This window comes from Paramormyrops kingsleyae, chromosome 19 (assembly GCF_048594095.1).
Source record: "Paramormyrops kingsleyae isolate MSU_618 chromosome 19, PKINGS_0.4, whole genome shotgun sequence".
In the NCBI taxonomy this organism is placed as follows: domain Eukaryota; kingdom Metazoa; phylum Chordata; class Actinopteri; order Osteoglossiformes; family Mormyridae; genus Paramormyrops; species Paramormyrops kingsleyae.
This window is the reverse complement of record NC_132815.1, coordinates 27,739,463-27,752,525: the sequence shown is the minus strand read 5'-3', so window position 1 is coordinate 27,752,525 and position 13,063 is coordinate 27,739,463. Positions and strand designations below refer to the sequence as shown.

Sequence of the window (13,063 nt, the reverse complement as noted above, 5' to 3'; positions counted from 1 at the left end):
ATAAGGATTTGAGGTAAGACCCACAGATTGACTACAGTAAATAAAATACCATCGCAGCTCTCATCTCATAATGAGAGGCACAGATCACTGCACACTGTAATTCATTCTTAAATGTAAACTGTGGCTTTGATATTTCCTTTTAAAGGCTGAAAAGATGTGAACTCAGTTGGATATCCTGTGTAGCACTGGACTCAGCTCTCAGATCAAAATCATATCTGGCAGAGCTGGACCTGAGTGACAATAACCTGGATTCAACATCGAAATGGCTCACTCCCAACTGGCTAACATCAATGTTTAGTAAGGAGTTGGAATTGCTCGGGTTTGCACACTGTAAACTGCAGATACTGAGGTCAGTATTATTGGGTATTCCTCACTGTAAATTTTAGAAGTTCAGTTTTTTTTTTGTAAATATAAAGCAATATTAGATATGAGATCTGCATTTCAGTAGATTGCCGATACAATAGTTTATGATCCACTAATTCACAAAACATACAGTACACTCTTCAATGTAAGTCATCTTATGTAAGTTGCAATGTAAGTTATGCTTAGTATATTGAAAAAGAGATGCTTATTTGATATTTTATTTAAGTACTGTTAATAATGTCTAGGATGTATGTTTGTGTCTTGGCATGTTTTCTTGTCCAGATTGACCCACTGTAAATTCATAGACACATGCTATAAAGGGCAATTATCAAATAACACACTGCAGGGGACAAACTAGGCAGGCCTGACAATTTTACTGAAATCAAATGCTCGTTTTTTTGTTTTGTGTCAGTACTATTACTAGTGTTCATGTTGTGTCTGAAAATGTGTTCTTTTCCAGGTTTAAGAGCTGTAAGCTCACAAAGACATGCTGTGAAGCGTTGGCTTTAGCTCTCAAATCAAACTCCTCACACCTGAGAGAGCTGGACCTGAGTGGCAATGACCTGCAGGATTCAGGAGTGAAGCTGCTCTCTGCTGGACTGGAGGAGTCACGCTGTAAACTGAAGATACTGAGGTCAGACCTGTTTGACAGTTTAAATACTAAACTGGTATTTGTCAGTTATGTTGCATTTGGAATGCAAATTAAACCACAGACTATGGGTATTTGATAATACAACTTGACTGCCCCCCAACATGTACACACAAAGCAGGAGAGTCTAGAGGAAGGGCTGAAGGATAAGCCACATGGGGAGTTTATTTGCTTCGAGTTAAGCTCCTGTTTAGGTCTCTTATTTTTAGGCCTCAAATATTTTAAGACCCTCACATGTATTTAGTGCCTCAACCCATAATGCAGCTGATGGAGAATATAAATTGTCTAAGCATGAACTGTGTCAAAATTTTAATATTATACAGTGTTTCTGTGATGGTTGCAAGGCAAGTCATACAGGGGACCCGCTGCATTCACACCATTTCATTCCCACTAATCAAATGTTAATTTGGATGCAATAATAAGTGAGAATAGCAATGCATGGATATCATGCATTGGTATTCTCACTTATTATTGTTAATTTACTTGATTGGGTCAATGCATGGGCTGGGCCATTCATAGTTTCACAGCAGAGGAATATAAATCACATTTACTTAGGTGGAATTACAATATTTGTTTATTTTAGGTAGCTGCTGCATGAGCACCTTCTTGTCTCATATCAGCCAACTGTCAGTTATGACATGAATCTCCTGTAATCAGCTCTCACTGCACTGTACAGATCTGTGTGGACCCCAGGGTTTAAAATGACTGTATTCTAATTAGTTTAAAACTCAATTCCTGCCAGTTGTGTTACATCTCATGAATTTTGTTCTATGTTAAGTATGACTGCTGAAAATATTGTTAAAAATATTGTTTTGGGATTAGATCCACACACCCAGTTATATGACTGCAGCAAATACACTGTGCACGCTGTAATTCATTTTGAAATGGAAGCTGTGCTGCTTATTACAGCCACAAAGTGGCCCACATGGGGGAAGAAAGCAGGGTGGAGTCCAAAGGGTTTATTGGGCAATACACAGGGCAGACTATAACAGCAGAGGTTACAAGCAAGACACAGACAGCAAACACAACATTGAACACTACAGCATAACTAATGCTCAAATAGCACACTGCAGGGCACACATTAAGCAGGCCTGACAATTATGCTGAAATCAAATGTTTATTTTGGTGTTTTGTGTTAGTACCAATACCAGTGTTCATATTGTGTCTGAAAATGTTTTCTTTTCCAGACTGAACAGCTGTAATCTCACAGAGACATGCTGTGAAGCGTTGGCTTTAACTCTCAGATCAAAGTCCTCACATCTGAAACAGCTGGACCTGAGTGATAATGACCTGCAGGATTCAGGGGTGAAGCTGCTCTTTCCTGAATTGGAGGAATACCGCTGTAACCTGGAGATACTGAGGTCAGTATTGCTGAGTATGTCAGTTTGCAAATTAAATACTATGGACAGTCCTTTCTGATACTCCAACATACAGGATCAGTCAGTATATCAGCTGATTCTGAATGCAAGATTACAAGAATGGACTATAAAGCATTTATATCAAAGGAACCCAAATCAAACTTGTTGATTAAAAAAATAATAATTTTAAAATAATTAACTAAATAATGCATCCTTTTATTTTAGGTAGCTGCTGCATGAGCACCTTCTTGTGTCATATCAGCCAACTGTCAGTTATGAGAGCTGAATCACTCCTGTAATCAGCTCTCACTGCACTGTACAGATCTGTGTGGACCACAGTGTTTAAAATTTCTGTATGCTAATGGATCTAAAACTCAATTCCTGCAAGTTCTGTTACATCTCATGAATTTTGTTAATGTTAATTAAATGACTTTATCATTTTATGCTGTTTTAGCATAAAAAATTCAAGCATTCGCTGGGCTGGAATTAAAACTAATATAGTCTGGCAGCCCTGCATTAGCTGCTGGAGACGTTCACATCTCCCCCTTCCAGAGTTACTTGCCAAGTGTTGGGACACCTAGAAGAAAGATGGCTAACGACTGCACTGGGAGCAGTTTCATGTCTCTGAATAAGTTACAGTGCATATGGAAAGTTTTCAGACCCTTTCAAGTCATCCTCATTTTATGTCATGTCTAAGACTCATCTTAAAATGGATTAAATTCAGTACCCTCCTAACATGCAGTGCTCTGCCCCTCTCGCATGCATTTTTAATACCGATAAGGTGGAAGGGCACAACATTCAGGGGTGGATATACCCTTTTTGAATTTAATTTAATATCCAGACCTGATGAATAAAATGGCCATGGGAGTAAGTTGGCCAGATGTTTGGAGTGAATGATGGTCAAAATTGTACTGTTACTGTTTATTTAATGTTTCAATCTTCTGATTTATTTGCATAGTCCCTAATATTTCTTAGTCATTTCTGATTTCAAGTGTTTTTTAATGTCAGTGATATGATTCAGTGACATAACTGCATAATTTACCATGAACAATATTTAACAGTTTTTTTTTCCTCCACTGGTATCATTGCAGTACCGGTATCATGCTACTTAAAATGTATTTGGTATCAAGGTCATAATTATGGCATCGTGACAACACTACTCCACACTGTGAACTGTAATGATTGCACTCTTTATTGGAGTAGTCACATTTACTTTAGACTAATGCTTGTAATGGCAAGATGATCTTATTTCCTGAAGATAAAGCAGTATTTTTGTCTTTCTCTCTATAGGCTGTCACACTGTGGAGTCAAAAAAGAAGGCTGTTCTTCCCTGGCTTCAGCTCTGAGCTCAAACCCCTCACACCTGAGAGAGCTGGATCTGAGCTACAATCACCCAGGAGACTCGGGAGTGAAGCTGCTCTCTGCTGTGCTGGAGAATCCCAGCTGTAAACTGGAGATACTGAAGTGAGTACAGAATATGCATTTTATATCCATCCATCTATCCTTCTTCCAACTGCTTATCCTGGACAGGGAGCCTGGATCCTGTCCCATGCAGTATAGGGTGGGAGGTAGGATGACACCCTAACATTAGAAGCTATTTTGTTGGTGTGAATGTTATGGGAGGATTCACATCCAAGTTGCATTTGTTTCTTTGCACTGTTTTTTCCCAACACACTTGATCTCCGTTGAATCATGTACTGTCGTTCCACACAACTACAATGAGTATTTGGAAAGCAAAACATTCTCATTCACATTAAGCAGGCCTGACAATTATGCTGAAATCAAATGTTTATTTTGGTGTTTTGTGTTAGTACCATTACCAGTGTTCATATTGTGTCTGAAAATGTTTTCTTTTCCAGACTGAACAGCTGTAATCTCACAAAGACATGCTGTGAAGCGTTGGCTTTAACTCTCAGATCAAAGTCCTCACATCTGAAACAGCTGGACCTGAGTGATAATGACCTGCAGGATTCAGGGCTGAAGCTGCTCTTTCCTGAATTGGAGGAATACCGCTGTAACCTGGAGATACTGAGGTCAGTATTGCTGAGTATGTCAGTTTGCAAATTAAATACTGTAACAGAACTTGCAGGAATTGAGTTTTAGATCCATTAGCATACAGAAATTTTAAACACTGGTCCACACAGATCTGTACAGTGCAGTGAGAGCTGATTACAGGAGTAATTCAGCTCTCATAACTGACAGTTGGCTGATATGACACAAGAAGGTGCTCATGCAGCAGCTACCTAAAATAAAAGGATGCATTATTTAGTTAATTATTTTAAAATTATTATTTTTTTAATCAACAAGTTTGATTTGGGTTCCTTTGATATAAATGCTTTATAGTCCATTCTTGGAATCTTGCATTCAGAATCAGCTGATATACTGACTGATCCTGTATGTTGGAGTGTCAGAAAGGACTGTCCACATCTCATGAATTTTGTTAATGTTAATTAAATGACTTTATCATTTTATGCTGTTTTAGCATAAAAAATTCAAGCATTCGCTGGGCTGGAATTAAAACTAATACAGTCTGGCAGCCCTGCATTAACTGCTGGAGACGTTCACATCTCCCCCTTCCAGAGTTACTTGCCAAGTGTTGGGACACCTAGAAGAAAGATGGCTAACGACTGCACTGGGAGCAGTTTCATGTCTCTGAATAAGTTACAGTGCATATGGAAAGTTTTCAGACCCTTTCAAGTCATCCTCATTTTATGTCATGTCTAAGACTCATCTTAAAATGGATTAAATTCAATACCCTCCTTACATGCAGTGCTCTGCCCCTCTCGCATGCATTTTTAATACCGATAAGGTGGAAGGGCACAACATTCAGGGGTGGAGATACCCTTTTTGAATTTAATTTAATATCCAGACCTGATGAATAAAATGGCCATGGGAGTAAGTTGGCCAGAAGTTTGGAGTGAATGATGGTCAAAATTGTAATGTTACTGTTTATTTAATGTTTCAATCTTGTGATTTATTTGCATAGTCCCTAATATTTCTTAGTCTTTTCTGATTTCAAGTGTTTTTTAATGTCAGTGATATGATTCAGTGACATAACTGCATAATTTACCATGAACAATATTTAACAGTTTTTTTTTCCTCCACTGGTATCATTGCAGTACCGGTATCATGCTACTTAAAATGTATTTGGTATCAAGGTCATAATTATGGCATCGTAACAACACTACTCCACACTGTGAACTGTAATGATTGCACTCTTTATTGGAGTAGTCACATTTACTTTAGACTAATGCTTGTAATGGCAAGATGATCTTATTTCCTGAAGATAAAGCAGTATTTTTGTCTTTCTCTCTATAGGCTGTCACACTGTGGAGTCAAAAAAGGAGGCTGTTCTTCCCTGGCTTCAGCTCTGAGCTCAAACCCCTCACACCTGAGAGAGCTGGATCTGAGCTACAATCACCCAGGAGACTCGGGAGTGAAGCTGCTCTCTGCTGTGCTGGAGAATCCCAGCTGTAAACTGGAGATACTGAAGTGAGTACAGAATATGCATTTTATATCCATCCATCTGTCCTTCTTCCAACTGCTTATCCTGGACAGGGAGCCTGGATCCTGTCCCATGCAGTATAGGGTGGGAGGTAGGATGACACCCTAACATTAGAAGCTATTTTGTTGGTGTAAATGTTATGGGAGGATTCACATCCAAGTTGCATTTGTTTCTTTGCACTGTTTTTCCCCAACACACTTGATCTCAGTTGAATCATGTACTGTCGTTCCACACAACTACAATGAGTATTTGGAAAGCGAACCATTCTTTTGAAGTTTATATGGCTAATGGCTAGTGAATAGAGGTTTGTAAAACAATGTTGTGATTCCCTTTCTAAAGGCTGGCAGGTTGCACATTCACAGAAGAAGGCTGTTCTTCCCTGACTTCAGCTCTGAGGTCAAACCCCTCACACCTGAGAGAGCTGGATCTGAGTGACAATGGCCTGAAGGATTCAGGAGTGAAGCAGCTCTCTGCTCTACTGGAGGATCCCAGCTGTAAACTGGAGAAACTGATGTGAGTGGAGAGTTTGCATGTGTTGCTGCTACAAACGTGCATAGATGTGAAGAAAGTGGACTAATTAAATAAATCGATACACTAGTGTGGACCATGGTGGAGAGTGTAGGATCAGACTATTTGTACATTTTTATTACTAATGCCATTGATTCTAATTTACACAATCATTGTGATGCCCGTAATTGTTCTGTTTTGTAGATGCATTTAAAAGTGTCTACAGCTGTGAATATAGATAACAAAGATCAAAAAGACACCACCAAAAAAGAACAAATTCATTTGTCATTTTTGTTTTCATTTGACTGAGATTCAGAACTCTACTGTGTTTGGGTTTACAGTTGATGGTTAAATAGCAATGGCAGACTAGAAGGTTCTTACACATACTATCTTGCTGTTTATAACATTTTTGTTTGTGTGAGTGTATGGAATTAATTGCTCTTACTCTTGTCTACAGACTCCTGTCAGCCGCCACTGGACCCCAATGCAGGAAACATGATTGATTAGTTTTGCTATGTATTGCATTCCTGCTGCAAATAAAGCTGCCCATAGACTAATAAAAAAGGCTGTATGAAGCTAGGAAATTGTACCTTTTAACACTAAAGGTAGTGTTAAAAACAACCAGCGCAGTCTCACTCCTCTCTACACATTCATAATGTCAGTGCTGTAGATGTTGTATTCCAGTCCTGTACACAGATTATCAAAAGACATCAAAATCAGTAGGATGCTCTGTGTTTCTTGTTTTATTAAGGTTTCTAAAATGTTCTTGTGAGTAATAAAACTTAAGTTTGTTTTGTTCTTTTAAAGATGTGTATGTGTAGGGTTTGTTTGTCCAGATAAAGAAATGAATGAAATAAAGTTTGACTTAACAATAATGTCAGAAACTTTTGTGAGGTTCCAGCTGTGATTTTTCCTCTCTGTCTATGAATGCAGTGAATTTCTGCACTTCTTTATATGTTTTCCCCTTTCCCGCTCCGGCAGTAGCCTGCTGTGAGGGTTTTTTTGTGGTTTTTCGACCTCCCAAGAGTAACTTCGATTTCGCTTTGTTTTTAGTTCATACTTGGTTCAGGCAGAAGTTCTTCTGGTAAGTAGTAGTAAATTTATCAGGTTTAAAATTTTAAATAAAAATAATAATTAAGTTCCGTTTTAACACAAGTAATAACTTATTTTAGTGTACTCGGCACTTTACTGCATTTATCGTTACGCAAATTCATCTTTAAATACACTATATAAATTTACTGGGCTGAGAGTACGGGGTCATAGTGAGTTCGTTAATTATGGGGCCGGCTCAGTGTTGCGTTTGCAAGATGTTTGCCCTTCTGGACATTAGTGTCCAGTCGGACTTCATCTGCAAGCGATGTAAGCTAGTGGACTCACTCATGGTCAAGGTTCGCGACCTTGAGGAGCAACTGGCTGTCATCCAATGCAACAGTGAGTTAGAGGACCTAGTTAATACGCCGTTTAGGGAGATGGTGTGTACGCCACTAGCGGGGAGGAGGGAGAATGAAGAGCAGAGAGGTAGAGAGAGCTGGGTGACCGTAGGTCGTAGACGCAGGAAAAGGCGTTCACATGTTACAGAGGCGGCATCACCTGAGGTGTCTGTGTCTAACAGGTTTCAGGTGCTTCCAGCTTTAGAGCCGGAAGGGACTGGGGAGGCAGGTGGGCCCTTGGGCACTGAGGAACCCCCTCCCCCCAGGAAGAGGGAGGTTGTGGTAGTGGGGGATTCAATTATTAGGGGAGTAGACAGTTATGTGTGCACGCGTGATAGAGGCTCCCGTACGGTGTCTTGCCTGCCTGGTGCCCAGGTAGGAGACCTTCCAGATCGTGTGGACAAGCTTTTGGCCCCAGCTGGGGTGGATCCAGTTGTTGTGGTGCATGTTGGCACCAACGACATAGGCAAGGGTAGGAGGGCTGTTCTGCAAGATAAATTTAGAGAAGTCGCCAATAAGCTTAGAAGCAGAACGTCCATGGTGGTATTCTCTGAAATACTCCCCGTGCCACGCGCAAGTCAGGCTAAGTTAGCTGAGATAAGGAGATTAAATGCGTGGCTAAAAGGATGGTGTAGGAAAGAGGGGTTTAGGTTTATGGGGCACTGGAGGACCTTCTGGAACAGGTGGGACCTGTTCAAGCCGGATGGGTTGCATCTGAACCGGAGGGGAACCAGTGTACTGGGAAGGCGTATTTGTAGAGTAGTTGAGGAATGTTTAAACTAGGGACTGGGGGGGGGGCAGGGAGGTTAGTTAAGTATGTAAGTGGGGGGAAACGGAAAGCCCCAAAAAAATCATATTATAAGTGGACACCGTAATAGGCCTACCCTTTGTTGTCTGTATTTAAACGGCAGAAGTATTAGGAATAAAATTCATGATTTAGAGGCTTTTATCTCATCGGACTCTATTGATATTATAGGAATAACTGAAACGTGGTTGAGAGAAAAGGATGGACAAGAATATAATATGGATGGTTACACGTTGTTCCGTAAAGACCGTATAGGTAAGAAGGGAGGTGGTGTTGCATTATATGTAAAGGAAAACTTGCAGGCAAGGGAGCTTACTGATATAAGTAAAACTACGGAAGCTATATGGGTAAAATCAGATGCTAAAAACTCAAATAGCCTAATTGTCGGTGTTTGTTACAGAGCACCTAATGTAGCTGCTGAGGAAAGCAGATTGTTATACAGTGATATTAGGATTATGAGCAATAAAAATTATGTGGTAGTTATGGGTGATTTTAATCTACCGGGGATGCAGTGGGACATTGTTGCTGGCTCTTCTGAAAATGAACTGGAGATGATGGAATTAGTACAGGATTGTTTTTTTACTCAGTTTGTTAACACCCCTAGCAGGGGAGATGCCATTCTTGATCTTGTTTTCTCTAATAACCAGGACAGGATTGGTAAATTAGACGTTTTAGAACCACTTGACAGTAGCGATCATAACATGGTTAAATTTGAGGTTAAGTTTAGTGCCCGAAGAGCAAAGTCCAAATCAAAAATATATAATGTTAGGAAGGCTAACTTCAATTGTATGAGATTAAAACTAGAAACTGTGAACTGGATGGAGTTAAATAACAAAACTGTTGAAGAGGCATGGGAATTTTTTAAAAGCACATTATTGCAAGTGCAAGAGGACTTCATACCTGTTTCCAGTAAGAATAAATCTAGGAAATTGCAACCTAGGTGGTTTACTAGGGAAATAAAGTATAAAGTAAGGAGGAAAAGGGCTTTGTTCCAGAAATGGAAAATAACTGATGATGACAGAATAAAGCAAGAGTATCTAAATCTACAGGCTGAGTTAAAAAATGACATTAGACGAGCTAAAAGGAATGTCGAAAGGAAGATCGCATTGGAGGCTAAGGATGACCAGGAACACTGTGGCTTCACATAGGCGTCATCTGATTGTAACAGTATTCACAGGTAACTTTAGACCTTTTTTGATTTTCCTGGAGCTGATCATTTCTTTGCCATTTTGGCTATTCTTCGATCTATTCGAATGGTAGTTTTTCATTTTCTTCCACTTTTAAAGCATTTGCGATCATTTTAGCTGAGCAGCCTATCATTTTCTGCACTTCTTTATATGTTTTCCCCTCTCCAATCAACTTTTTAATCAAGGTACGCTGTTCTTCTGAACCATGTCTGGAATGACCCATTTTACTCAGAATTTCAGAGAGAAATGCACTATAACCAGCATGTACAACATTTACTGCCTTCCTTCCTTAAATAAGGCCCATAATGGGCACCTGGCTTTTCACAGAATGAATATCCTCACTGATTGAACTTCACACTGCTATTATTTTGAACACGCCCCTTTCAATTAATGATTCAATTACCCAGAATCAGCAGCATGCATGTCATGACTGTTGGGTCTGTTGGTTTTCCATTACTCTACTACACATACTAGTAAATTATTTGCTATGTAGAAATATAATTTCTACCAAAAACAATGATTGATTAGGTTAGTGATGTCGGACTGCTATTATTTTGAACACAACTGTATAACTAAGCTTAACCAAACATACACCATATGGCACCTGCCCCTTACCTAGTGTTCTTAACAGTTTGGTCAGCTACACAAGAATATATATGCGCGCACATGCTAACCTTGGTTGTCTCCACTCCATACCTCAACAACTCTCAGGAACAGCATTTCACAATAGTAGCATCACACTCTTATTATAAGGCACAAAACAGCAGCGTTGAATACCAGCAAAGCCTTAAAGCAGCAGCAGAGCAGGAGCTTTTTGTAAGCCAAGCCCCTCCCACTTAACAAGGAAGAGGCGGAGCAAAGTCCCAAGCACCCCTAGCTGGATCCTATGAGGGGCCGTATGAGACATAATTCATACTTGGGTCTCACACACAGGATCATACTCTCATACACACACAACTATACCTGCTTTACATGAACAATCATACTCTCATACACACACAACTATACCTGCTTTACATGAACAATCATACTCTCATACACACACAACTATACCTGCTTTACATGAACAATCATACTCTCATACACACACACAAATATACTCTCATACACACACAACTATACCTGCTTTACATGAACAATCATACTGTCATACACATAGCACAACACAGATGATAACGTTAAAAAAAGATGTGAATGTAAGAGAGAATGATCAGATGTGTGAATGAGAATAGTTGCGTGTGCGAGTGAGTTTGATTAAAACGGAAACGGTACTAAATTCTCAGTTACTGATTGGTTATATTAAATAAGGCTAGAAGAAGCGGGATTTTATGCTCTGCCTTCCCCTTAATCTAAGAAAACGGTGGACCGGGAGCAACTAAATGAAGCAATAGGTCTTTTAAATAATGTTCTTAACTCTGCGTCCGTTATCCCAACAATGTCATCAATGTTGGAGCAAAATCAACGGCAGTCTTCAGAGCGCTCTTCTAACGCGTCCGTTGAGGAGGAAATGCGGCGTATTTTTAGATCGTCTTCATCAGGTGTTGCGTTATCCGGGAGCTGCACTAACGCGGGAGCTAACATTAACAGCAAGTACGTAATGCGGCCTCGACATACCACTCAACGGTGTTTCGGTGGATGGGCTTCGAAGGCAAGGAAGAGGTAAGTTTATTTATTGAGGCAAAATCAATTAATCAGTTTTGATGCCGATCTCGTTTTATTTATGGATCTACTTAGCGTAACTGCTTCTAAGCTAACACGGTAGGGTTAGCCGTTAACAGTATGCACTTTTGTCATTAGTAAGGACAGTGACGGTGTTATTTATTCGTGTTCATTTTGCCTAAATTTGGGCTGCTGAGCAGCGTTATAACCCCGTACTGCCAGATTAAGCAGTAACTGATAAATATACAGTGGTACCTCGGTTCTCAAACTCACTAGAACTCGAATTTCTTTAAAGTCGAACAAACCAGTTTGACCTAGAACTCGATCTGAATATCGTAAGTCGAACCGTGAACACTGACCTAATATAAATTGTACACGCCAGGAAATGAGTGATACTACAATGCAAATCTTACTTGAATGCCTTCTTCACAGACTGGACGATTAGAATCAGAATCAGAGTAAGCTTTATTGACAGGTATGTTAACACATAGGAGGAATTTGTTATAGTGACAGAACTCTACAGTGCAACAGAATGACAGTGACAAGACAAGACACAGGTAATAAAAAGAGTTTTATACAGATTTAACCAAATAAAGCAGCGCAACATTACAGTAACTAACAATAAATAAACCACTAACTTACGTGTACTATTATAGAGCATTAATGTAATTTATTTAAACTTTATTTTACCAGGTAAATTAACTGAAAACCAGCTCTCATTGCTTTACGTGATATTCGAGAGAAATAGCAGATTATTAGGGCTGTAACGATACGCGATATGAAACCGAAATCGCGACACTCAGATCCACGATCCTGTGTCGCAGTGTGATAAGGGAGAATCGCGACACACCCCGTGACTACCTTTCCAATCATGTGACGCCTGCCTGCAAAAGTTGAGCTAGTTGAAGAAGAACGTGAGGAAACATGGCAACCAACCCAGAGATTGCGGACCCTCCCTCCTCATTTAAGTCAGCAGTATGGTGTAGGAATTATTAGCTCAGGTAATTTTTAATATCTCCACCAATATGTTTGAAATTAATTAAAGTTTAATTAATTATTATTTAATGCTGATTATTAACCAATCGTTATGCCGAATGGTCGGCTCCTCCAAACTCAATTGCGGTATCCCTGTGAGTCTGTTAATGTGAGACTTCAATGGGATTCACTAATTACCAGTATCGCTTAGTAACCTGGGTTAGAAGGCTCGTCCAGCGAGCTGCATCACCAGGTAATGTAAACGATTGGTAGCGAAGCTCCCCTCACGGCCGATGAGAGAGAGTCTCGCGATGTTTCAGGCGAGTTTGAGGTTCAGAGCGTGTAGCAAGATCGCACAGAGGCAGGGACTCAGTGTGGGACACTCAATGACGGAGGCTAAAGTTGTGTAAAAGACATGCATTTATTCCTAGCTAACACTACAACTAACATAAGACAGACATTACACCTAACACAAACAACAAACACGAAATAACGGAATAAAACAAACGATGTAATTATGAAAATGCAATGACTGGATTTAAATGAGTAACCTTAAATGGGAAATACTGTTCTGCAAAGCAAGCACAGTTTGTGGAAACACGACCCTAAAGTCTTGTAGCAGGTT

At 39.8% G+C, this 13,063-nt stretch overlaps 1 protein-coding gene across 1 annotated transcript in view; it reads left to right on the top strand.

The window, feature by feature from the left end:
- Nucleotides 1-7,270, top strand: part of LOC111841726 (uncharacterized) — a 218,586-nt gene extending 211,316 nt beyond the window's left edge. Inside the window, exons 57-64 of the mRNA XM_072702643.1 lie at nt 146-349; nt 824-997; nt 2,200-2,373; nt 3,661-3,834; nt 4,230-4,403; nt 5,689-5,862; nt 6,215-6,388; nt 6,840-7,270. Of these exons, the coding sequence (XP_072558744.1) occupies nt 146-349; nt 824-997; nt 2,200-2,373; nt 3,661-3,834; nt 4,230-4,403; nt 5,689-5,862; nt 6,215-6,388; nt 6,840-6,885 (1,294 nt within the window). The 3' untranslated portion in view covers nt 6,886-7,270. The remainder of the gene's footprint in view (nt 1-145; nt 350-823; nt 998-2,199; nt 2,374-3,660; nt 3,835-4,229; nt 4,404-5,688; nt 5,863-6,214; nt 6,389-6,839) is intronic.
- The last annotated feature ends 5,793 nt before the right edge of the window (nt 7,271-13,063 follow it).